The sequence below is a fragment of the Penicillium verrucosum genome, assembly GCF_028828655.1.
Source record: "Penicillium verrucosum strain IBT 35672 chromosome Unknown utg000003l_segment0_segment0, whole genome shotgun sequence".
Lineage (NCBI taxonomy): Eukaryota > Fungi > Ascomycota > Eurotiomycetes > Eurotiales > Aspergillaceae > Penicillium > Penicillium verrucosum.
In genome coordinates, this window is record NW_026643212.1 from 2,658,960 (window position 1) to 2,684,332 (window position 25,373).

Genomic DNA, 25,373 nt, shown 5'->3' on the forward strand with positions numbered 1-25,373 from the left:
AATTGAAGTTGAGGACGTAGGGTAAGTTCGGAGCAACTTCTTTTTTCCCGATGCAAATCAACTTGCGCGTTAGGCCGGTACCGCCCGCCGGAGTCTGACCTGGTCATACGACCCATGGATCTAACCGGATACATCTTCCTTTTGTCATCGCATATTATTCTATGGCTACTCCAGGCCTATCGAGATGATTTCGTGTATTTCTCCAATAGCTCTATAGTCTTATGTTTCTAGCATGCATCAAGCAAGCATCTTCATCACTAGATACCCAACAGCCAACTATATAGGTATCAATAGGGCGTTCCCCAAAGTAGAAAAAAAAAAAGCGACGATAGCGAAGCTGACATATAGTATATGGAAGTAAGTGCAGCATATTATTCCAAAAAAACCGTCCATGGCTCTATCATAGCAAAAGTTGGTCATGCTCGTCGGCATCTTCTTCCGCTCTTAGATCGACAGGGAGTCCAGTCTCTAGAGTAACTAGCATAATAATTAGTATGTCTGTTGTAGGAGCGGTGCAAAATAAACATACCATGCGACCTGATTAGCAGACTCATGAGGAATGCCACACCAAAAACAGCTGCAAGTGCCACAAACACTGTCTGAGGTAGTGTTGCAACAGTCAGACTGTAAATTAAATTAAAGACGGTAGGTGCGACGACTCGAGCAAGAGCATGTAAAAGACCAGTGGCACCGAGCATCTGTCCAATGCGTTCTTGGGGCACATGTTTGGTCAGGGATGACTGCAGGATTGCAGATCCCATGCCACCTAGCGAGGCGACGACACCAGACATTATCATGAACGATGGTGTTTTGGACAGAGCATAGCCAATGTAGCCTAGTATATCGAATATTATAGATAGGCGGATTAGAACAATGTCCAGCATGTCCGAGCCGCGAATGGTTCCATCCTCCGCGGACGGAGTTCGGAAGATCATGGAGATAAGCGGAAGCACCAGGAAAAGATTGACCACTCGCACCACATTGATGATCGCTACAAACAGACTGGACTCCACGCTGCCCCAGTTGAACATGTATCCGGCATAGATGATGATGACCTGTACTGTTCCCATGGCAACTCCAAAGACAGCGGTATCGATGGCAGCCAACATCATGATGTTCCTGCGTAGAGCCGGACTGGCACCACGACGGTTAGGGAATAAGATGCTTGGCTTTCCAACGGCGGGCATCAGAATTGCAAGCGGGGTGATCAGGTTCATTGGGTTCCAGACACGCCAAGAGTACCATTTAGGAGAGTCAGCATCCACAACTTTGATGCGATGCTTCTCGCGGGCCGCGAGCTGTCGATCCTTGGATAAAGATTCAGGCACGATGAAGAAAATCGACAGACAGAAAGTTGCATGGAATGCAAGCGCAATGTAGAAGACAATTAACGTGCCTCCATGCTTGATCAAAAATGCTGCGCCGCCAGGTCCAGCTGCAATTCCGAAGAACAGAACACCGTGGAATAACCCAAATGCCACGCTTCGTTTTTCGGGCGGCGTACAATCAGAAGCATATGAATGGATTAAAGCTTGTGCGGTTGTAAATGATCCACCCAGTCCATCCATGACTGCTCCAAGCAGAAGCATCTTAACCGAGACCTGGTCTGGACATTTAGCCACAATGACAGTGATGATCTCATTGAGTACCGCGCCCATTGCGCCCAGCGCGATCATCTTAGTTCTCCCGTGACGATCAGATAAGTGTCCGAACCGAGGACTCACTAATGCTGATAGGATACCGGCGATAAGATTGAGATAGAGCTGGAACTGGGCAACCAGCGACTGAATTTGTGGGATCTGGCACTGGGGGTTGTGCTCGCCAAATATAACAGGCAGATAGGTGAACCCAGGTTCTTGGGTGATCTTCTCGGCGAGATAGTCTCGACAGATGAGCGACATGATCAAATTGATCTTGGGCACAGCCATTCCACCAAATCCCAGGGTAAAAAGGAGCCCAAATGGGAGCAGCCACCAAATCTGTCATGTTTGTAGGTTAGACGGTTGTTCCTGGAGAATTTGCCGCAACCCCCATAGTCACTCACGCTCGCTCTCCTCCATTTCGGGCGATTATCTGTAAGGTGGGAATGTTGTCGATACAATAGCCCATCGGCTTCATCGATCAGAGGCGTGTTTTCATCCACATCTTCAGTTCGAGTCTCCCTGGTGCTCACCGGAGCAACATCGGGATCCCCCGCAAAGAGTTCTTCGTTCTCCATGATGGAGTTGGTGACATTGAGGTGTTTCCAAGATTTTGCAAGATTACTGCATAATTGATTTGTAAGATTCCAAGCACCGGCACTTGATTCTCATATGAAAGAGGGGGGTTATGTTAGCAGCCGGGATTGCTTGAATTCTTATCGGCATTTCATCATTGGCAAGTTGTTAGCTCCGGAATCTCCGCTCGGGCTTAGGTGCTTGGGTACATTAAGGTGTCATCCTGACGGTTTATCCTTCTATACATATTGTAGATGCCCTGTTATCTTGTATACAATTGAAGATATATTATATACAGTACATTAACCCCGAAATTTTATACTTTCACAACGCCTCCAACACCTCCTGGTGCCGTATACACATAACATTAAAGGCCGAAATCTCCTACTCCGAGCCAAAAAGAGAAAGAAAAACAAAACAAGCTTATACAACCATGGAAGCATGTTCCTGGCCTGCAAAGAATTTCTTCTGGCCCAAGCACCGCTCGCTAGTGCAGCCCTGGCAACGCAGTGTCATCTGGCGCGAACACAATTCTCCTTTTTGCAAGTGGTCGCGAGCAATATCGGCAAGTGCTTGAATGAAGACTGGGTTTCCATTCAAGCTCTCTGCGCGCTTGACACCCGGGTTGTTGGCTTCATGGATAACTTCCTGGTCCAGCTCGTAGAGTGTCTCAATGTGGTCACTTGTAAACGCAATGGGAACCAGGATCAAGTCTGTCTGTCCTCGTTTCACATATTCTTGAACAGTATCGCTGGTCTGAGCCCCGAGCCACGCACTAGGTCCCACCTGAGATTGCCAGCACAGGCGGTAGGGGTTTTTGAACTTGAGGCGCTGCATTACGGCGTGAACTGTCGCTGCAACTTCGGCGGGGTAGGGGTCGCCTGTGTGAGAGGATAATTAGTGTAATTCTAGTAAGTGACCAGGGGACATCAGCCTACCTCGGTTAACAACGCTCATAGGCAAGCTGTGGGCCGAAAACAGCAACACGACCCCGTCTCGCTTCTCCTCTGGGTACGTTTTAAGTTGAGCCTCGATGTTTTGTGCGAAAGCCTCCACAAGACCAGAGTGAGAGGGCCAGCGGTCAATGACACTCCATTGAATCGCGCCAGCCGGCTCGGACCCTCCATTTGCGCGCTTTCCTTCGAGGCGGTTACGCCATTTCCACAGCTCATTGAGGGAGCTGCCAGTCGTCGAACAGGAGTACTGCGGGTATTGTGTAAATGCGACAGCACGTCCTCCGTTGCCATTGCCAAATCCATCGGCGAAAAGCTGCTCATACATGGTCTCGGTCAATGGGGCAGCGTAGCGGAAAGCAACATAAGGCTTATGCGGCGCGGTCTCCGGGGAGATCTTATCCAACAGCTTGCACATTTCCGCGCACTGGTACTCGGACCATTTGCGAATAGGCGATCCGCCGCCGATATCCGCGTACTGCTTTTGGATTTTCGAGGTTCTGCGGCGTGCGATGAGGGGGCCGATATACGATTGGAGCCGTCCCAGGGGAATCAAATCACCGTCGGCCTGTAATACAAAGCATTAGCCTATCAACTCAACGTGACCATTGTGGTAATTCATGATACGTACAAATAGTCTGCTCAAAAAGTCCTCGACCTCGTTCGTTGTAGAAGGTCCACCCATATTCATAAAAACCATAGCCGTTGGGCCCTTAGAGCCTGTTGCATCTTGTGTGACTGGCGGTACCACCGTCGCGAGACCTCGTTGATTGCATCTCAATCGACTGTTAATTGCCGACCGACCTCCAAGAGATGTAGTCCCAACCAACAATTGTCGGGGGATGGCGAAAGGACTGCGGAATGCCATGGTTGGGTCGAGGAGCGATTATATGTGGAAACAGACCAACAAAATAATATCAAGGTATTAATGAGACAATTGACAATTCTAACCTGTGTCCAACTTGGACCTCGGAGTTGTTGAATCCGGTTTTGGTTGCCCCATGTTTGCTTCCGCCGCCCACCGGAAGTGAACCAATCACCGTCGGAGGATGTCAGCAGCTTCAGGCATCAGCGTCACCTGACTTTCGTGTTGCCCGCGTCAGAGAGCGCGTCTCAATGATATTTTGGACTTGGTTAATTTACCACTCTTTAATATTTCCAATATCCCAAGGTGCGCTGCTCTACAATCATGGCTGAAGATAGTTACACGCGCGAGGAGGAGAATTACGAGGACGAAGAGATCGATGAGACCGTGAGTATCAAAAGCCGGAGCTATAGTTACCGACTGTTGACTGTTGCCTATACAGAGCTTCAAATCAGTCAAAGATGCGGTGCTATTTGCTATAGACATCAGCAGCTCGATGCTCACGCCTCGTCCATCGCCTGATCCTAAGAAACATAGCGACGAATCACCCGCGTCTGCAGCTTTGAAGTGTGCATACCATCTGATGCAACAGCGCATCATCTCCAACCCTCATGACATGATTGGTGTTTTGCTTTATGGAACACAATTGTCCAAGTTCTATGATGAAAATGAGGATGACCAAGGAGATCTTTCATATCCTCACTGTTATCTGTACACTGATCTTGATGTTCCATCAGCCCAGGAAGTCAAGCAACTGCGATCCCTCGCGTCTCCAGCAGAAGCTGATGATGACGTGCAGCAGGTCTTGGAACCATCCAAGGAACCAGTCTCCATGGCCAATATGCTGTTCTGCGCAAACCAAATCTTTACCTCGAAGGCTCCAAACTTTTCATCTGGACGACTGTTTGTCGTGACCGATAACGATAATCCTCACGCAGACAATAAGGGAATGCGGTCTGCCGCAACAGTTCGTGCAAGGGACTTGTACGATCTTGGTGTCAACATCGAGTTGTTTCCCATCTCTCAACCAGATCACGAGTTCGACACCTCTAAATTCTACGATGTAGGTTATTCGCTTTGGTTGTATAGGATTATACTCACAACTAGCAGGACATTATCTACAAAACATCGCCAAGTGATGGAGATGCCCCGGCATACCTACAGCCGGATACCAACACATCGACAGCTAAAGGCGACGGACTCTCATTGCTCAATTCTCTATTGTCTAGCATCAACTCGAGATCTGTCCCTCGTCGGTCGCTATTTTCAAATGTACCACTTGAGATCGGACCTGATTTCAAGATATCCGTCAATGGATATTTGCTCCTCAAAAAGCAAGAACCTGCCAGGAGTTGCTTCGTCTGGCAAGGAGGCGAGACTGCTCAGATTGCTAAAGGCGTCACAACTTTAATGTCCGATGATACAGGACAGGAGATCGAGAAGGCTGACATTCGGAAGGCATACAAGTTTGGTGGTGAGCAGGTTTCATTCACCATCGAAGAACAACAGGCTCTAAGGAGTTTTGGTGACCCTGTGATCCGTATCATTGGGTTCAAGCCACTGTCGGCACTCCCAATTTGGGCGAATGTCAAACACCCCTCTTTCATCTATCCCTCTGAAGAGAACTACATTGGCTCAACACGAGTCTTTTCTGCATTGCAACAGAAACTCCTCGATTCCGAAAAACTGGCTTTGGTTTGGTTCATTCCCCGCAAAAATGCTTCGCCAGTTTTAGCTGCGATGATTGCCGGGGCTGAGAAGGTCGACGAGAATGGTGTGCAGAAAATCCCACCTGGGATGTGGATTATCCCTCTTCCTTTCGCGGATGATGTGCGCCAGAATCCAGAGAGCACTATCAACCGGGCAGGAGACGCGTTGAATGACGCCATGCGAGATGTTGTTCGCCAGTTGCAGCTTCCCAAGGCTGTATATGAGCCTTCCAAATACCCGAATCCTTGTGAGCCTTTATCCCTACGTTTTTTTTTTTTTTTTTTGAAAACGATACTGACTAATTTTGCAGCGCTTCAATGGCATTATCGCATCTTGCAAGCTATCGCCTTGGATGAAGATTTCCCAGAATCACCAGATGACAAGACCGTGCCTAAGTACCGACAGGTTCACAGGGTTAGCTACTTCTATGGTCCTAGAAATTGCGGGAATTTACTAACCACATGGATGCTCAACCACAGCGCGCTGGTGACTACATCCTTAAATGGGCCGAGGAACTGAAATTGCAAGCCTCCGAGATGTTTGGCAGTTCAGCAGCCACCTCTACGCTGGTAAAGCGAGGTGCCAAGACCGAGCCTACTAGTGAGCACCCAGCAAAGCGAGTGAAGGTCGAAGACAGCGCCTCTGGCGTGGAAGACGAAGTGAAGAAATGCTATGAGAAGGGCACTGTTTCCAAGGTGAGCATTCAAATTCTGTCAGGTAATTGACCAAACTAATACTCGCGTTTAGCTTACGGTGGTCGTGCTGAAGGAATTCTTGCATTCACACGGCCGCGCTACTGCAGGGAAGAAAGCAGATCTCGTAGACCGAGTTGAGCAGTACTTTGAGAAAAAGTTCTAAACGCTGAATGGATTTTGCTTATCCGGGGTTGCCGCAAGTTGGGGAAGTTGGGGCCCGATTAATGAATTACGAGTGTATCCTACTGTTTACATATGGCCATGGTCATTTTGAATGAATCAATATTCTTTATCCAAAAATGCTATAAAATGCCTCTAGCGATCATCCAACTAACATCACCCTCGGCCAAGGGTGCTTGATGGATAAATTGTTATTATATACTAAGCCTGGAGCGAACTATCAATCAATCACTCACGATCAAATCAAGCTACCTACAACATAGGACTTTCAAATTACTAAATGCTTATATAGCAATGACTCCCAACATCTTGTGGGGTGAGGTTCCACTATGTGGGACTATGGGCTTGTTCACCTTGAAACTTGACTCAACTTGAGGCAAAGTAATTGATATCTCAGAATAATAATCTCTACCTAAAAAGGTAAGTGGGATTCGGTTTATCTCAGCTTTGGACATTAATTGCTATTTTGTTTAATCCCATAGCATTTTATCTTGATGTTGGCTTTCTTTTCCGAAGTTGGATATGTCCAATATATATATATCCGAACCCCCACCTTCTCATGCAGGCCAATTTTTAAGACGTCCATTAATCTCAATCACAATAAACGTGGTTGTTGCTAATCATTATAAATCGTGGGTAATGAACAGGTCCGTCCCCCGCATGAAGATGGATTATAAGTATAGCTAGGAGTCTTACGAGTAGCAATTTCCAACAGCCCTGCTTCTAGAATCAGAAACGCAATGCCTGTATTCACTGAATATTCCTCCTCATCCCGGGACTTAAGAGTCCTACCATCATTTGCACCACGACTACCCCGACTAGCACCCCCATTCGAGCGCAATGATATAAACGAAGACAAATACGAAGCAGTCGTGGTCGGCGTATGTGGTCTCCAACAAAACCCCGAATATCAACACGGTATTCCATATTCAACATTCAAACGAAAAAAAAGAAAACCCTAATATAAATATCTAGGCCGGACCAGCAGGCCTCATGCTAAGTCTCCTCCTCTCTCGCTATGGTCTCAGCGATACATCCCTCCTCTGTATAGACGCAAAACCCAGCACCCTGAAATCCGGACAAGCAGACGGCATACAACCCCGCACACTGGAGGTCTTCAAATCACTTGGGATCTCAACCGAGATCGAGAACGAAGCGTGTCAGATGTGGCAATTCGCATTCTGGAACCCCTCATCGGACCCAAACAAGGTGATTGAGCGCACTTCCATCGTTCCGGATGTTATTGCTCCAGCGCGGTTCCCTTACGAGGCTACCATCCACCAGGGCCGTATCGAGCGTATCATGGAAACTGATTTGCTGCGGTACTCCGAGCGTGGGATTGTGCGGAACACGAAAGTTGATGATGTCAAGATTGATGAAGAGGGGGATGCGGAGTTCCCTGTGCTTGTGACTATGGCTACGGATGGTGTTGAGAAGACTGTGCGTACGAAACATCTTGTTGGTGCGGATGGGGCGCATTCGGTTGTTCGGCAGTGTATGGGGTTGCGGCTGGAAGGAGAATCTTTGGATCATATTTGGGGCGTTGTTGATATGGTTGCTGAGACGGATTTCCCGGATATTCGTCGTCGTTGCGGTATTCATTCTCCTGCTGGTTCTGTGATGATTATTCCCAGAGAGAGGATCTCCACAGGTGAATACCTCACTCGGTTATATGTTCAGGTTCCGGAGGATGTGGCTCCCGAGAGTGATCAAATGCCGAATGGAGTAGAGGGTGTTAAAGCTGAGGATGCTCGGCAGCGAAGAAGTAAGATTACCCTCGAGGGCATTCTGAAACAAGCTGCCGATGCGATCAAGCCGTACTCTCTTCGGCCCAAGGAGGATGCCGTTGACTGGTGGGCTGCGTATCAAATTGGCCAGCGTGTGTCGCCTGAGTTTATTGTGAATGACGCAAAGGGCGTTGCAAGGGTTTTCATCGCTGGAGATGGTAAGTCTGCTTTGAAGAGAGTGGATAGCCTCGAACTAACATGGATCATATTTACAGCCTGTCATACACATAGTCCGAAAGTGAGTTTCTAGAACAGTTCTTCCCTTGAGGATATCACTAACTTCCATCCCACCAGGCTGGCCAAGGCATGAACGTCTCAATGATGGACTCTTACAACCTGGCCTGGAAACTCATGTATCACATTAATGGGCTGGCACCAGAACCCACAAGCACCGACAACCCAGCCCCATTACTCGGGACATACCAGACAGAACGCCATGAAATAGCCCAACAGCTTATCGAGTTCGACCGGAAATTCTCTTCCATGTTCTCCGGACAAATGGGCGCAACTGAAGGACTGACACAAGAAGAGTTCCAACAAGTCTTCAAGCTCGGCAATGGGTTTACCAGTGGCTGTGGCGTGGAGTACCCGGAGAACATGCTAGTTATCCGAGATGAGCTAGACGATGATGTCAAGAGCAAGAGTCCAAACCCCGTCACAGGAACGGACTACATATCCGGAATTCTGAGACCAGGTCGGAGATTGCTCAATGTGCGATTGCTGCGGTATGCTGATGGGTGGCAGCGAGATATCCATGACGGTATGTCCATCCTAATGGAAATTTCGAGTGGGAATATCATATCTAACCAAAACCCCACAGATATCCCCTCCACTGGCCGATTCCGCATCTTGTGTCTCACGTCGACCGATCTTCTCGATCGAAGCAGTGTCTCTGCGCAGACACTGGAAGCGGTCACTCTGCTAGAAGCGCAGTTTCCCAAGTCGATTATTGAGCAGATCGTACTGCATCCCCAATTGCATCGGTCCTTTGAATGGAATGACGTGCCGACGTGCGTGAAGCGGCAGGCTGAGATGCGCTTTTATGATGGGTCGGCTTTAGATGATGCATATGGTATCTATGGTGTAGACCCGGCACGGGGTGCATTGGTGGTGGTCAGACCCGATGGGTATGTTGGCGTTGTTTCTTGTCTTGGTGATGTGCAAAAGGTGGATAGGTATCTGAGACAGTGTATTCGGACTGTCGCTAGTAATTAGTCGCTGGGTTAGGATTGAAGCTTGCTGATAGAATTAAATATCAAGCTTGAATGATAAGATGTTTGGGCCACCTGAAGGTTATTAGAGCATGGAGTGAGTCATTTTGATAATGGCGGTCGAACATGTAAAAGTTTGAATGGTATGAGTTGTATGAGAAGTGAGAAAGACAATGGTAAGAATATACATTTCATGTACTCTGATTGTCCAGAAGTCCATCGATAAAAGTGATGGAGTATGTCCGTGAGGAACTTTGTCCTTAGCGCTTGAACGCAATCATAATTTATTAAAAAAAGAAGGCCCCCTGAGAACTTCAAGTTCTATGCGACAAAACGGCCGACAGAATTCCAATTGGATGTTTGTATTGTCGCAAAAATCATTTGCACATAATGACGAAAAATGGTGTGTGCTGAAAGGGAGGCGAAAATGTAACGCCACGTGTCCCACGATATGTAGATACCAGCCTGGGAGTTGTCGCTGGATTTGGGAGATAATGCAGGCTGAGAGGGAAATTCAACACTGTCCGTAAACTTGACAATAGCACATCTGTTCATCGGGACAACTGCGAAAGATGGTTAGTTCAACATCACACCGAAACATGACCGACCATAACTTACTATACCCCTTCCATACCAAAAATGATATGCCACAAGAACTCCATCACCCTCCCGGAGGAAGCATCGCTAAGTTCCGTATCGATAATCCATTGCCGGAACCTGATATAATCCTCTAGCGGTCGCTTCTGAACCTGCTCTCGAGAGAGCGCGAATTGTGCGCAGCATGCGGCACCGATCTCGGCAGGCTTGCGAAGATATCTCTGGTCCGCGAATTCCTGCTCCGTGGACGAGGAAGTATTTAAAGGAGGCGTGCTCGTGCTGGTGAAGACATCCGACCAGATCTGCTCAGTGATATGGGCATTCGAGCGGTGGGTGCTCTTGCAGCCGGGATTCCAATTGCAGCGAAGATTCACATAGCCGTTCTGCTGGACAAAATCGAGTTTTAGGTTGCGCATGGCGATGACATTATCGTGGAGTGGGGCATCGACGTGCCATGCCATAAGGAAGCCTGCACGGTGGGCGTGGAGAAAGACGATGGTGGAGGGAAGGGCGTGGTAGTATTCGATTATATAGGTGAAGTAGGCCATGGCTTCGTGGCCTTTGTTGAACGGGGTCGTAAGAGCGTCGGGGTTTAACCGTGTTTCATGCGAGGGGTTGACAATGTAGATTGCCCGTTGCCAGCTGTTTAGAGAGAAAGAACGCCAATTAGTCGTGGATCTTCAGTGAAGTGTTGGATATCAAAAGCACTCACTCGGGAAGCTCTTCTTCCACCCATTTGGTATCCTCTTCTTCCAGCTTCGCCATAACAATCACCTTATCACCCGGCGTGGTGTTACCATGCGGGCTTGAAGTTGTGTCATTGCGATCTAGCCAATTAACCACGTATGCGCCAGCGCGATATTGATTGCAAATGTCTTGAAGATGCGCTTCGAGTAGATATAGTGAGAATAGAACGAGACACGAGACGCAGAACCCCGCGATACGGAGTCCACCTTTCATTATGAATGATGAATGATAGGGATTAAACGCCTGGGACTCTGCGGAGATGTACCCGTAGGTGTGAAATCAAGGTGGAGGATTGACTAATAAGCCATTGATATGTACTGTTTCCAATGTATAATAGAGATGCAAAAAAGGAGGGCAAATTCCAAAGCAAGGCCCCTGAAAGAAAATTTGAGGCGAGGCAAAACAATACAAAAGGAAGGTGCAGTGTCGGAGTAATAGAGGAGCGAGGGGGGGGCGATATGTAGTAAGGATTTAAAGGAAGAGTAGGAGGAGTGTACCCCGTACAAAAAGTGAAAAGTGGAAAGAAAAGGAAATAAAAGAAAAGCAGGGAGCTTCCTGGACTTGACCCCCGTTTTTTCCACAATGTCACGGTCATATCATTGGCCACTGAGGCGTAGAATCAGGGGAGCCGCCCTTAGTTTGATGCCAAGGGGCGTTTGGGTTTTTTGGTTTTTTGGTTTTTTGATTTTTTTGATTTTTTTGATTTTTGATTTAATTTGATTTGATTTTTGGTTGGGGGAAACCCCAAAAAAGCTTGGCTTGGGGTGTACACTTGCCCCTCTTTAACCGTAAAGTTTACGCTTGAGCCATGGATGGACGGGATCAAGGCTTGACAAATTTAAGACAATCCCATTTAGGTACCTTTATCATGTACCTAATAGGTAGAACTTGTATGGACATACCTAGGTAGGCAACGACATTCAACTTGTAGATACCAGAATCCACCGTGGCGACCTCGGGACAACGCGTATCTTTTCTGTACCACGGAAATGCACGTGGCGGGACTGTTAAAACTAAAACCCGGGTGTACATAAAACCTTCTATAATAGGAAAAGCTGGTACGGTACGTATCCCTCCACTAGGCACCTTACCTAGAATATTATTCGATAGGCCCTCGTTTTAAGTGGGGTTTGTTTAGAATAGCCTTTTGTCGGCTGCCTTGATCCTTTTTTGTCAATGCACAGCCTACCAAAGAGAGGTATGGAGTACTTGGGGAAGACATGGAAACCTTGGAACGGTTCACATTCCTGGGTATACCTAGGTACCAAGGTATGATTTCATAGGGCACGGACTCTTGAACAATTCAGGGTCCAGTGTGTGTGGCTGTGATAGAACTAGCATGGGCTGATCAGCGGTATTGTAATCTATCTGTATTGTAATAATGTCTCTCGGCGCATGGGATCAGAGGCTTGATAGTGCAATATAAGTCAAGGAACAGAGATGAATGTGCTGAGGGTACGGAGTAGTATGTTAGTGAGTATGTTGCGCCACGTATGCGTAGTTTGCACTTGACACTACTAACTAGTTAGTTAGCGAGTCTTGATTAACCTAAGCGGGGTGTGTCCAAGCGATTCAAGCGAGCCATTTAGAAGGCTCGAGCGTATTTTTGTCAACCGTCTTTTGGATAATGTATGTCCCCAGAATTGAGCCGCTAAGGAATATCGACTGCGCTGAACATTTGCATGTCGCATGTTCGATATTATTTCTTGGCTTTGATCTTCTAATCTCGGTGTTTACTCTTGGCTTGGACTAGCGTACAACATATGGTTGTCATAGTTGTATGGTTTACTTGGATAGGACACGCCCGTGGCACACGAACCCCAAGTAGAGACTTATATATAGTTATAGCGTGCCACTCACTCTTGCTACAAAATCAAAATATTACCAGGCCCACTTCTACTTTATACACTACAACGTTGTCCTGGAATCAGCTAATTTGCATGCTATGCTTCCTCGTCTACGGAGTATGTTGTAAACACATGTGAAATACTGAATGTTGAGGTCATGGAGATAATCAACAGTGAAATCGAGAAGTTATGATATATTCAAATGTTCTCAGGGGACAAGTGTCGCAGTCCAGCTGCTTTTTTGGTTCATATTATGCTACACAGAGAGATACAGAGAGATCTTTCCCCTTTAATCGCTATCATCACCCTCTTCATCGCTGACCTCCTCCCCATTTGCAATCGCCTCCTCTCGGATCTTGCGCGCACGTTCCCGCTTCTTGTTCAGCAAAGTATTCAATTTCTTTGCGACATTGAAGACACCCCCAGTTCCCTCGCCGCAGGCAGCGCACGACGGGGTTTTCCGATACCGCTGCAAGGCACAGGCTTCACAGAAATAGTGCCCACATTTGGTGATGATAGGTTCTTGATAGGGTTTCAAGCAGATGAGACAGGCGAATGGAATGCTCTCTAGCAATTCATCCTCGTCATCATCCTCGTCTCCCTCGGTGATTCTGCCTGCGCCTTTTCGCTGTGAAACCACTTGCCCGCTTACTTGTTTGCCTTTGGTGTTGACTTCCCAGTCACGGTCTAACTCCCATCCTGCCTTGTATGCCTCCCGAGAATGGAGATATTTACAACTTTCTCCGAAGCCACACTACATTTAGATGAATTAGTATCGATTGACCATAGACAGATGGAGGCGAGGGAGGAACTCACGTAGCCAGTTTGTTTCCAATCCTTGCATACATCGGGGGCAAAATCAGTTACTGTGATAGTCCTAACGTTGGTCGCAGCTTTGACAGGACCGAATTTTGCCGGCGCATCAGGGTTCTTCTGAATGAAAGATTGATAGTTGGTGGCGCCCTTGTAGATTCCATCCGACTGTGAGGTAGAGGAGACTGGTTTTTCCCGAGTTGTGCCCAATAAGCTCTTCTCGCTCAGGTTCTCATCGTACCAGTTGGAAGCTTTCGTGGCATCGTTGCTGGAGGTCAAGGGAGCGGGAACCGCGAAGGTAGGTCCGTTTTCTGTGCGCTGTTTCCTTGTCGCATTTGATGTGGATGATGCGGTGACAGCTGCGTTCTTGCGTCGCCTCTTGATCCGTCGCCCTTCGTCGTCATCGGATGATACAAAGTCGGAGTCGGAGTCAGAAGCAGGAAGTGGCGTCGCGGGCTTCTTGCGAAAGTTGGCTTTTCCCTTGGAGCGCTTCTTGAAAGCGACTTGGGGCACAGAGTCTGTGACTTCAGTTTCTTTGACCATATTGTGTGTTGGGTAATGGTGAGGTTCAGTCGTGTATTATATTAAAGTAAAGGTTGTAAAGATGTAAAGATGCGCGCATTGCCAAGATTGGATATCGAACCGTCGAGAAATGACTAAGCTGACAAATGCAAACAATACAAACCACCTCCTCACTTTGGGACGCGTTTGATAGCGAAAATCGCAGCAAAACACACGCAGGAACCTGTCGAATCAGCACTTCCTATTGTTTTTACAGTTTTATAGTAATTTTGAAGGTCCCAATTTAGATCCAAGAATAGAGTCTAGTATCGTAGTTTCGTCTCTCCCCGTCTGGGGTGATTATCGATTGTGAATCTCAAACACCGGCGCCATTTGGCAATAACACAACAGCACATTCGCTCACTCTTGTTCTTCTCTTCCCTTTTCTTCCCCGCCGAGTCATTCAAACTCGACCTATCCAATCACTCCCTACGCTCCCTTTCTTTTTTTTTTTTCTCTCTTTCTTTTTTTCTAGTTAGCTCTCCTTTTGTTTTCCCTTTGTTATTTTGTCCTTCCTTTATTCAACCCACTGAGGCCGATTCCAGAGGTCCTGCAGATCCCGAGCACTTTGTTGTGGTTAGTTGCATCTCTACGCGCGTGTCTGCCCAGGTGGCCAATCTGACTGGGAGCTCACTGATTCGTCCGAAGGTCCTCGGTTTTTGTTATTTTTAATCGTGTGGGCTTCCCCCTCTTCCTTTACATCAACTTTCAACGGTGTGCTGTTCCACACCCATCGCATCAGCATCAGCATCAGCATCAACATTAGCGTGTGGTAATCTCGAAAACCGTCCAACAACCTCTGGTCGCTGGTCGGCTTGGCAACTATCTCAACGGAAGTCATCTTGCGACAACAATTTTGACGAGTGCGGTGATTCGGATGATGCCCGCGGCCTAGAATCGGAACAAGATCAACCCACGAGTCCCCGATATCCCAACGGCAACTGTGTCCTCGTCATTAAGGGGATATAGATGCAGTTTGAGGCCCCCGATTTCCAGATAATGACCGCATCCAACGCTGAGGCCACCGGGTCATTTGCGTCCATGGAAGACCCATTCGTTGCGAATTCCGGAAGGCCAGCTGCCCCTCGCGACTCCAATCGCTTTGATACACAGCTATACAGCCTGAATGCGTCTTCACCAGCACAGGCTAAACGAGCCCTCGAGGCCCACTTGGCAGAGACGGAGCGTCGACTGGAGGAGGCTTCAAGGCTAGGAACGGCCCTTATCGATCAGCAGCGACAGCTATCCGAGCAGTTGAAGGAGGTCGAGCAGGAGCAAAATGAGGGAGAGATGGGCCCGGAACTGCGACGCAAACTTGCAGATTTGGAGAAGGAGTATAATGAGATCGGCCGTGAGTCGGCACGTGCATTTTTGGCACCCAAACGCCTTGCCGGAGGCCAGGAAGATGCCCAGCTTGTGACGCCATCTTTCGATCAAAAGGTACAGCTTGGCTCTTACATCTGACTCTGGTCCGATTTCTAGCCAAACTAACTTCGAGTTCTGATAGTCACCCCTAAGCCCCGCTTTGTTTGCCAGTCAAGCCACAAATTCCCCTAGCAAAGTCAGCGTTCCCTCTCGCAAGCAGCGCAACCAACCGTCAAACCGTGTCCACGATATCGAATTTGCGACAGAGATCTCGACTTCGCTTTTGGCACAGGTCCGCCAACTGCAAGGTCTTCTCGCCGAACGGGATGAGACACTCAAGTTTGTTAATCTGGAAAAGTCGCGACTTGAATTGGAGGCAGAGGGGTATGCACAAAGAATCCGGGCACTCGATGACAGCGAGCAACGTTACAAGGACGAAAACTGGGCGCTGGAAACTCAAGCGCATGAGTTAATGGCAGCTGCAAGGGATGCCGCGGAACGTGAACAACGGCTCAACAGCACGATAACCCTGTCAAATTCGGAAAAAAGCGCCATGGAACGAGAGCTGGAGGAGCAAAAGCAAGCCAATGCGAGGTTACTCGAGGATCACACCCTCACGCAAAAGGCCAATGATGCGGAAATTCACTTATTGAGGCGGAATTTGACTTCTGGCGATGCGGAAAAGTCCGCGCTCCAAAAGAAACTGATGGAAATGACGTCTCAAAATCAAGAACTGGCTAAGGCAGTTGCCATGAGGCTCCGGGACCATGAAAACCAGGGCTCGAGGGATATTTCATATGATAACGAGGGCGACGAGCCCCAGAATATCACACCTGAAAGCTCTCCGCCACCATCCCCTAACAAGTTCACTCCTCGACATGGCCATCTTGAATCGGAAACCTTGAAGAGCTCGCTCGGTCATGCTCATCGCATGATCCAGAACCTTAAGAGCACAATTCACCGCGAGAAGACCGAAAAAATTGAACTCAAGCGCATGTTGCAAGATGCTCGGGATGAAGTTGAACAACGCCGCCGTGAGAGCACTGTGCCAAACGGAGCCAGCAAACGCCAGAAGACAAAGACAGATTCGTCCCGAAAGCCTCCCCGTCCAGATCTTTTGGGCGCAGGCCGCAAAGAGAAATCGTTTGTTGAGCTCCAAGACACCGATTGGGAAGACAATGCCGGCCAAATCAGTCCTACCCAGATCCAAACCAAGGACATGTATACTAGGGGCCGCCCTCGCTCGGTCTCTCCCGATGGACCTAGCGACGTCTACCAGACAGCTACCGAGGCGGAAGATGGATTTGAAACAGCGAATGAGCGGGCAACCGCAACGGAGAGCGAAGCATTCCAGACTGGCGTTGAAAGCATGGCGGATGACAGCAGTGATTCGGCAGATCTTACCGAGACGGAAAACAACCTACAGACAACTCCTCGCTGCCGAGTGCCTTCTTCCCTGGTCATGGCTAAAGCTCGCGATCGCACCTCATATAATAGCACTGCCTCTGCATCTTCCGATGAGGAAGAATATGATAGAGCGTTCGGTTCTCCGAGCCAAATGAACACCTCCCGACCCCGTGTCAAGTCCAAACGCAGCATCTCAAGACGCATTCGTCCATCTGGAGAGGCCACATTCGCATCGACCAGTCGACCTTCGAGTTCACGCGAATCCGCCGCACCCAGCTTTGCGCCAGTGCCCCTCTTTGCCGAACTTGCAGAGTTCGACAGCGCCGAGGACGATGAAGTAACCTCCCAGGCTTCGACGCCGCGCATGGCAGCTGCGTCGGGTTCACGAAGACCCTCCGATGCAGTGTTGGATACACCACCACCCAAGCCCGCAATGGTCGATTCTGGTGTTATGACTGAACCTTGGGGACACACGCCTTCTATCAGCACTGGCATTATTGCTGGAGCTGCTGGTCTTGCTGCAGGAGCTGTTCTGCCGCATGCTCTCGCTGCGCCCCAGGATACCCAACCAGACCGGGAGATCGCCGAGGAGGCGAAGGAAACACCTGATCTACCAGATATGGGCATGGCGGATGTTTCTTCCCAAGAAACTACGCCCTCTACACCCAAGCGACCTGATCTTAGTGTCTCATACATCGCCGGAGGGACCACTACACCTGTGAAGCATGAGCTGCCCCCGCCGGAAGTGCCGGAAATGACGATATCTTCAATTTCATCACAAACCACTAATCCCATTCAACCAACGGTTCTCATACCTGAACCAATCATCAAGCATGTCGATGTTATCAAATACGTGGAACGCGAGCCGGAGGTGCCCGAGCTGACCTTCTCCTCCATCACGACTCAATCAACTTCCCCTCTTCAGGCAACAGTTGCTGTGCCGGAGCCTATCGTCAAGTACGTCGACGTGATCAAGCACGTTGAACGCGAGCCTGAAGTGCCAGAGTTGAGCTTCTCGTCTGTCGCTGCTCAGTCGACAGTACCTGTCCAGGCAATCCAGGCAACTGTCCCTGAGCCAGAACCCGTCATCAAATACGTCGACGTAATTAAACACGTCGAGCGCGAGCGCGAGATCCCCGAATTGACATTCTCGTCCTTCAATAATCAATCAACTGCCCCTGTCCAGGCAACGCTTGCTGTGCCAGAGCCTATCGTCAAGTACGTCGACGTAATCAAGCACGTCGAACGCGAGCTTGAGGTGCCCGAATTGACCTTTTCTTCCATCACCACTCAAACCACCGAGCCAGTCAAAGCAACTGTCCCTGAGCCGCAACCGCCTGTCATTCAATACGTTGATGTCATTAAGCACGTTGAACGTGAGCGTGAAGTGCCAGAGTCAAGTTTCTCTCTTATCACCACTCAGTCCACTGCGCCTGTGCACGCAACTCTTGCTAAAGCGGCGCCGATCATCGAATACGTTGACGTTATCAAGCACGTTGAGCGCGAGCGCGAGGTGCCTGAGTTGACATCTTCTTCCATCAACAACCATTCCACTGCCCCTGTACAGGCAACGATCGCCAAAGCAGAGCCTGTGATTGAATACGTTGATGTTATCAAACACGTCGAGCGTGAGCTTGAGGTGCCCGAATTGACATTCTCTTCGATCACCACTCAATCCACTACGCCCGTCAAACCGACTGTTCCTGCACCAGAACCGCCTGTGATTGAGTACGTTGATGTTATCAAGCACGTCGAGCGTGAGCGTGAGGTGCCCGAATTGACATTCTCCTCGATCACCACCCAAACTACAGAACCGATCAAAGCAACTGTACCTGAACCTGAACCACCTGTCATTCAATACGTCGATGTGATCAAACACGTTGAGCGTGAACGTGAGGTACCGAATTTGACGATCTCTAGCCTCGATCCAGCATACACGGATCCTGTTGTTCCAAAGCCCCGCCTTGCGCCCACGCCGGCATTGTCATTCTCCACTGTGCGGTCTGTGGAGACTCATCCAGCGAAGTCCATGCCATTTGTCATCCCTACGGTGGCAGATTTATCTACTCAAACCGAGTCGACTGAGTCAAAGGCCGCAGGGCCCGCTGTGATTGTCCACGAAGACCAACCTACGGACGCTATTCGCAGCCGTACCAGTACAGCCAATAGTGATCAGCACGTTGGTACCGGACTGGCCTTGAACGATATATCTGGCAACGCCCTTGCTCGCTCTGCTAGACGGCAATCTAGTTCAGTGAGCATGGACCAAGGATCCCAGACTATCCTGTCCTCCAAACAAATAGATCAAATTCTTATGGATCGTGTGTCTGCACGCCCGCTATCTTCCGATAGCCAGGTGACTGACAACTCACGAGAGATTGCCTCGGTCACTACAACTTCCGCATCCCCTTACGTGACACCCAAGGCCCCGACACGACCTCGCCTTTCGCAAATTCAGTCTGCCAAGTCAACAACTCCAAATTCCCGCCGGCCTCCCAGTGCCGCCAGTCAGACGTCTGGTGCCAGTCATCCCCCGCTGCCTGCCGATCACCGGGAAGCTATCCTGGCAGCCGAGAAGAGGCCCACCGACTTGGCTCCGCCATCTCCTACCTCTGTCATGGGGCCTCCCTTAGCACCTGCCTCCGCCTACCGCATGAACTCCCAGCGCCCCCTTACGCCAAGCGAACATGCTGCGCGGGCTAGCTCTTCAAGAACCGGTTCCTCCCAGGCCAGAATGAGGAGGGGAAGTCAAAGCCAGTTGTCTCGACGATCCTCAGTGTCGTCTTTCGCGTCTGAGCTAGAGGAGCGTTTCAACATGGCGCCTCACGCTGGCCCCATGCCTGGCGGCTATGGGCCTAATACGGATCCGCGCATGATCCAGGCGATTACTCAAACCATGATTGGTGAATTCCTTTGGAAGTACACTCGAAAGACCGGCTCATCGGATATGTCCACAACACGGCACAGACGATACTTCTGGGTTCACCCATACACCCGTACTCTGTACTGGAGTACGCAGGACCCACAAACTGCCGGAAAGAGCGAGCTCCATACCAAGAGTGTGCCTATTGAGGCTGTTCGAGTGGTCGCCGACGACAACCCGTATCCTCCCGGTCTTCACTGCAGGAGCTTGGAAGTTGTCAGTCCTGGCCGACGAGTTCGGTTTACGGCTACGACAAGCCAGAGGCACGAGACATGGTTTAACGCGTTGTCTTACCTTCTTTTAAGGGAGACCAACGACAACTGTGAGGAAAATAACGGCGTAACCCTCGACGATATCAACGAGTTCAACCCCCCTAGCTTCCGGTCTAGTTCTCGTCAGACAGCACGAATGTCGTTCTCTTCTTACAATAGCCGCACCGCTCGCCAAGTATCTAAGCAACAGCGGCGAGCGGCCTCGGCGATGTCCATGCGGTCTTCCGGGACTCTCGGTGGGCGTGCATCACCGGCGCTCAGCTCACCTATGCCAAACTCGTCATTACAAGTTCCCGATGATCGCCAACGTTCTTCCTCGAGGCTTAGTACCATCTCTAGTTCGATTCGGGGATCCATCGCAAGCTTGAAGGGACGGCACGGTCAATCCCCTAGTGTCCACAACGAAAGTCTTCATGGCCAAGGAAGTGCCGACGACCTGGGACATGTGGCCGAAACCCAGGATCAAGACCGACTCGAGAATGTCCGCGCCTGTTGCGATGGAAAACACGATGTTGGCTCTCTTTCTCGCACCAGTCGGTACAGTCCGAGGGTCAACCGCATCCACTCACCCCACCATCACTGAACATCGTCCTATGAAATTGGCGTTTGTTTGTAGGGTTTGTGGGCAGGCCCTCAACCCAGACTCGAGTCACTTATAAAGATAATGACGACGAGTCTCCTTTTCTTCTGTCTCTTGTCCAACCAGCAACCCTTCTAATAGTGTTTCCGACTTTTAACTTCTTTCACACCAGCGTGGAATACCTCATACCTCAAAACCGAGACGTCAACTGAATTATGTACGCTTTGGTGATTCTGGATTCTTGGGCTTCGAAACTTCTCGAGTAGTTTCACCCCAACTTCCTCCGCATTCTCTTCACCTACGATCTTTTTCTTTCTTTCCTTCCTACGGATCTCAACTCTCCTATTGTCTCTATCTCTGTCCTTCGTTCAATCATTACGTTTTGCTGGAACGTGTCTCCCAATCTGAGTCTGCTATTTTCCTATATTCTCATTTTATGTTGATAATTCCTGTGACCACTACATGCCGTCGTCTTTCTACTGATAGGTTCCGCTCTTTCTTCCGGTGTGATCATCTTTTGAGTATTCGTGCAATTTGCGCCAGACCAGGATGCTAGATATTAGTCTATGTTCAATTTTGTTGGAATATGCCTGATTACTTTTGATTTCGTAAGGCTTGTTGGCCATTGGATGATACAATCATCCATTGGAATGATCATCATTCATTCATTATTCATTCATTAGTGATCTTCAGATCACAGATGTGTGACTGTGATTTCAAACGCCGAAATCCCCGCAAAAAGCCTCCGAGTCACGTGAGCGACATGCGCGCCCTAACTTTATAATCCTCCTCCTGTATTCTCTCCTCTTAGCATTCATTGGAGTTGATAAAATCAGATTTCGAACTTCTCTGATCATCATGCCGACCGAAACACCCCCACCGTTCATCGGCCGAATGCTCGGAATGTTCGAGCCAGCACATATCATGACTTGGGCGATGTCACGTAAGTACAGACGCCGAACAGACACCGAATGGCTTTGATCTCAATATATCGAATTCAACACCGGTGGACTCTCTGTATTCTGTCTGATATATGGTGGCATATGATATATTACTGCACATTCCCCATACCAGCACCAATTTCTCATCTTTGACCTATAAACTAGCTCATTACTAACTAAAATGCCACAGACTACATCCGAGTATGTGCCGAAGCAGTCTTCAAAAATGGCCAGCTCTTTGCCCCAATTACTCAGACGCGGAGACTCCGCGATGAAGCATTCGGAAGATTCTGGATCGAGTTCACCTGTGAGTCCCAGCCACCACATCTATCATCAACAAACCCAGAGCGGAGTCTGTGCTATTAGCAATTTCTGCAAAAGCAACGAGGGAACAAGAACAACTCCCCATAAACAATATAAAACAATACAAATAAGCAACACAAATCCTAACCAAACCACCACAGCATCTCGCCAAATGTCCTCCGACCCAAACAACCAAGAAATCCCGGAGCCAGTCGGCTCCTCAGCTCTAATCCCTCCAATCCTCCGCACAGCCTCAGGAATAGTCCTCGACATCGGACCAGGCACAGGCACACAGATGCCACTACTCACCTCACCAGCCATAACAGCCCTATACGGCGCCGAGCCATGCAAAAGCCTCCACTCCGCGATCCGCGAAAAAGCGCTAGCAGAGAACATCTCACCCAAGTACCACATCGTGCCTACAGGCGTAGCAGCCGACGAACTGATCCCCGCGTTGCGGGCGACGGGCACGGGCGTCGTGGATGCGTACGATACCGACCCGCGCGCGGGCGTCTTCGACACGATCCTGTGCGTGCGGGTGCTATGCTCGGTTCCTGAGATGGAGCGTACGGTGGGTGAGTTGTATGGGATGCTTAGGCCTGGTGGGCGGTTGCTTATTACGGAGCACATTGTTAACCCGTGGCGGCGGGCGAAGGGGTCGATTGTTGGGCGGGTTGTGCAGGGTATCTATCAGGTTCTTGGGTGGAGATGGTTTCTTGGGGATTGTTGTTTGGATAGGGATACCGAGGCGGTTTTGAGGGCTGTGGCAGATGTGGATGGGGGATGGGAGAAGGTTGAGTTGGAGAGGAATTTTGAGTGGTCTGTCATGCCTTATCTTTCTGGGGTCTTGGTTAAGAAGAGGGTTTAGGTTCGTTCATTTCTGAGTTGAGCTAGGTACAGATATATTTTGCATCACAAATGGGTATCTTTTTTCTATCATATTTTCGCTCGTGTCATTGAAGTCGTCAGGGATGATTGTGGGGGGAGAGGGGCGGGGAGGCCTGCAGATACGAATGCGTGGGTTTCCACGACAGGAATCGCAAGGAGTATGCTCCCAAAGTGCGCACTTGTGAATGGAATCCGAACAATAATCCGTCTCTCGCAGGGACAACATAGAATGCTGCTCACTGCCTTGGCTTCGAGAACAGCCCGGTCAACGAGGGGTAGTTTCGGCGATTCGGCGGTTGCTTCTCACGAGACAGTAGACCTTTTTAGGTACAAGAGCCTTGAAAGATGCTTGACCTTGGCGTTATCACGTTGGTCTGCACTCTGCTTGTTGTTGCTTAGAACCTCCCGCACGGGTTTCAGACTGAATCACATATTTCAGACATTTGGTTTTGCTCGTCCAGCAGGCCAGAAGTCAAACAAATCTAATGCCTCAGATGTCCATGGGCCTTGCTCTCTGGGCTCATTTTCCTTGCTGGCCGCGTGGAATGATCCTCCTGTCCGATTCTGGTGGGCAGTCAATGTAGTTGGGTCGGATATCGATTTGCGCAAGGGTGAATCAAGAGATCTTTTCCCAGTTAGCCTTTTGATCGTGGAGGATGATTTGAACCCTGATTCATCTATCATCTCGTCGAAGATAAATTGTGTAGATGTTGAGGGCAAAAACTCTTCGTTTGAGTTTGAGGAATCACTTGGACCGGCGGCCAGTCTATACAAAAATCAATATCACAAACTTGGTTAATGGGTGGGTACATACTAACTGTTGCTCCAGGATATTTGTGGCGGGTTCACGAGTTGTAATAGCAGGCGGTGTATCTGAGGTCGCCGGCGATGGAGTTCGTGAAGTGCCGGGCAATAGAGCACTGTACATCAGTTTCCTGCGTGGCTTTCCGGTTCCCATGCGTAGAGCTGTCGTAGGTGCTCCAGGGTTCACTGCGGAGGATGGACGTGATGGAGGTGGCATCTTCCTTGAAGATGAGATATTGACTGGGGGTGGAGCATTGACTGGGGGTGGAGCATTGACTGGGGGTGGCACATTGACTGGGGGTCGAACATGGGTTGGAGATAAAACGTTGGCTGGAGGTGGAACGTTGGTGGAAGTTTGGTTGTTCGCAGATTCAATAGGCTTCTCATAATTGTTCAATACACGCACTGGAGGCTGTGGTGTAGATTGTGCAGTAGACGACTGTTTGGCTGTAATTGGGAGAGAGCTTCTTGAAACCGTCGGTGGGTCAGACCTATGTGGTGGGATCGGACGTGATACAGCTCTGGACTGATTTTGGCGGCCGATTGACGGTTGCTCTACGCCCAGGTTTCCTTGAAGGCCGGCTATCTCTGTTTCTGCGGGTAAAGTGGGAAGAAGACCCTTCGACGAGGGGCCGAGGGGTCTTGGTGGTTGGACACCCTTAGTAGCTGTGTGGACTACCTCCTCTGGTGGTAGTAGACTGGAGGTCGGTTCAGATCTAGTTGGAACCGAGACACTTGCAACTGAAGGAGGGCTGGGTCTTTGTGGCCAGGTTTGCTTTGGCGGAACTATCACCCTCTGCTCACAGTCTCCCGAGAGTACATCGGCCGTAGAATCACCCCCGGCTCTGGGTAGTTCTTTTGCTACTTGGTTTGACCTTGGCTTCGCAGGGAGTCCTTGGTTTGATTTGGTTGAACCCGTCAAATCAATGACTTCACTCTGAGCCCGCGAGCCTTTCTCGGCGTTTCGACTCACCACCGAAGATGTCTTCTGTCGCTTCGGTGGGCGCTCAGGTTCCTGAATGCTAGAGGCCGCTGGTTGTGGAGGATTCCTTGACTCATATGGAGACACCAAATGCCCAATTGGAGTTCTTTTAATGCCCAGCAAATCGTTAAGAGAGCGAAATGACTGGGAGGAAGCGGAGGAAGCGGAGGAACGAAGAGGTGTGGAAGCTGAGGCGGAGGCTGTGTAGGTAGAGGCGCGGGGGAACTTGGGACACAGGGTCTTTGGTCTGCGGAGAACCCTGGCTAGATTTCTTTTTTTCGTAAAGGGTCGTGATGTCCGTCTCAGTTGTGCCCATGTTCTCAGTTACCTCAATCAGTACTCCCTTGTCCAGCTCCATTTCATCGCCATCTTGGACTTCATCAGAGGATCTCCAGTGGTGGTCACCTATAAAATTACCCTGGTCATCGTAGACCATGACACGTTTGTTGAACTTATGATATCGTAGGTAGCCATCGTGCCATCGTTTGGATTTGCGGCGTAGGTCGTGAGTGTACAGACAGCGAAACTTCACCACTGAGGCAGTGACCTGCGGTGAGGTCGGGGGAAGACGCGCAGAAGATGACGGCGTGGACATCATGGTAGCATTGTTGAACACCAGATTTGATCATGACTGCATTGGATGTCGCGAAATGTAGTTTTGGTCGCGTTCTCGTGCTGAAGGTGGAAAACACGATAAGCTGATAAGGAAGAGCCAAGTATATGGGC

General features: G+C 49.5%; 9 protein-coding genes across 9 annotated transcripts; 4 read left to right on the forward strand and 5 right to left on the reverse strand.

Moving 5' to 3' along the window:
- Positions 1-400: 400 nt before the first annotated feature.
- On the reverse strand, positions 401-2,218 carry N7516_008685 (putative tetracycline-efflux transporter; the record flags this gene model as incomplete). Its single annotated transcript, XM_057221404.1, has 3 exons — positions 401-477; positions 530-1,979; positions 2,045-2,218. 3 exons carry the CDS (start codon positions 2,216-2,218, stop codon positions 401-403), a joined length of 1,701 nt encoding a protein of 566 aa, XP_057071676.1.
- Positions 2,219-2,639: 421 nt separating this feature from the next.
- On the reverse strand, positions 2,640-4,037 carry N7516_008686 (ferrochelatase HEM15; the record flags this gene model as incomplete). Its single annotated transcript, XM_057221405.1, has 3 exons — positions 2,640-3,097; positions 3,155-3,737; positions 3,801-4,037. The coding sequence occupies 3 exons, from the start codon at positions 4,035-4,037 to the stop codon at positions 2,640-2,642; spliced, it is 1,278 nt and encodes a 425-aa protein (XP_057071677.1).
- A 321-nt stretch (positions 4,038-4,358) lies between these two features.
- On the forward strand, positions 4,359-6,602 carry akuA (uncharacterized protein; the record flags this gene model as incomplete). Its single annotated transcript, XM_057221406.1, has 6 exons — positions 4,359-4,421; positions 4,477-5,097; positions 5,145-5,991; positions 6,055-6,158; positions 6,224-6,439; positions 6,492-6,602. 6 exons carry the CDS (start codon positions 4,359-4,361, stop codon positions 6,600-6,602), a joined length of 1,962 nt encoding a protein of 653 aa, XP_057071678.1.
- A 757-nt stretch (positions 6,603-7,359) lies between these two features.
- N7516_008688 (putative phenol monooxygenase) lies at positions 7,360-9,621 on the forward strand (the record flags this gene model as incomplete). Its single annotated transcript, XM_057221407.1, has 5 exons — positions 7,360-7,500; positions 7,595-8,564; positions 8,622-8,644; positions 8,701-9,166; positions 9,227-9,621. The coding sequence occupies 5 exons, from the start codon at positions 7,360-7,362 to the stop codon at positions 9,619-9,621; spliced, it is 1,995 nt and encodes a 664-aa protein (XP_057071679.1).
- Positions 9,622-10,131: 510 nt separating this feature from the next.
- Positions 10,132-11,197, reverse strand: N7516_008689 (DUF3431 domain-containing protein; the record flags this gene model as incomplete). The annotated part of the gene is made up of 3 exons (XM_057221408.1): positions 10,927-11,197; positions 10,236-10,856; positions 10,132-10,180 (listed from the first exon to the last, which is right to left on the reverse strand). Exons 1-3 carry the CDS (start codon positions 11,172-11,174, stop codon positions 10,132-10,134), a joined length of 918 nt encoding a protein of 305 aa, XP_057071680.1. The 5' UTR covers positions 11,175-11,197.
- Positions 11,198-13,097: 1,900 nt separating this feature from the next.
- N7516_008690 (U2-type spliceosomal complex subunit CWC24) lies at positions 13,098-14,164 on the reverse strand (the record flags this gene model as incomplete). Its single annotated transcript, XM_057221409.1, has 2 exons — positions 13,098-13,562; positions 13,625-14,164. 2 exons carry the CDS (start codon positions 14,162-14,164, stop codon positions 13,098-13,100), a joined length of 1,005 nt encoding a protein of 334 aa, XP_057071681.1.
- A 1,017-nt stretch (positions 14,165-15,181) lies between these two features.
- Positions 15,182-20,732, forward strand: N7516_008691 (putative nuclear migration protein (ApsA); the record flags this gene model as incomplete). The annotated part of the gene is made up of 2 exons (XM_057221410.1): positions 15,182-15,622; positions 15,690-20,732. The coding sequence occupies 2 exons, from the start codon at positions 15,182-15,184 to the stop codon at positions 20,730-20,732; spliced, it is 5,484 nt and encodes a 1,827-aa protein (XP_057071682.1).
- A 741-nt stretch (positions 20,733-21,473) lies between these two features.
- On the forward strand, positions 21,474-22,841 carry N7516_008692 (class I SAM-dependent methyltransferase; the record flags this gene model as incomplete). Its single annotated transcript, XM_057221411.1, has 3 exons — positions 21,474-21,672; positions 21,861-21,977; positions 22,135-22,841. Coding segments are annotated over 3 exons (1,023 nt in total), but the record flags the coding sequence as incomplete, so codon positions are not given.
- A 455-nt stretch (positions 22,842-23,296) lies between these two features.
- Positions 23,297-25,242, reverse strand: N7516_008693 (DNA helicase ZGRF1-like domain-containing protein; the record flags this gene model as incomplete). The annotated part of the gene is made up of 3 exons (XM_057221412.1): positions 23,297-23,627; positions 23,680-24,847; positions 24,906-25,242. The coding sequence occupies 3 exons, from the start codon at positions 25,240-25,242 to the stop codon at positions 23,297-23,299; spliced, it is 1,836 nt and encodes a 611-aa protein (XP_057071684.1).
- Between the last annotated feature and the right edge of the window lie 131 nt (positions 25,243-25,373).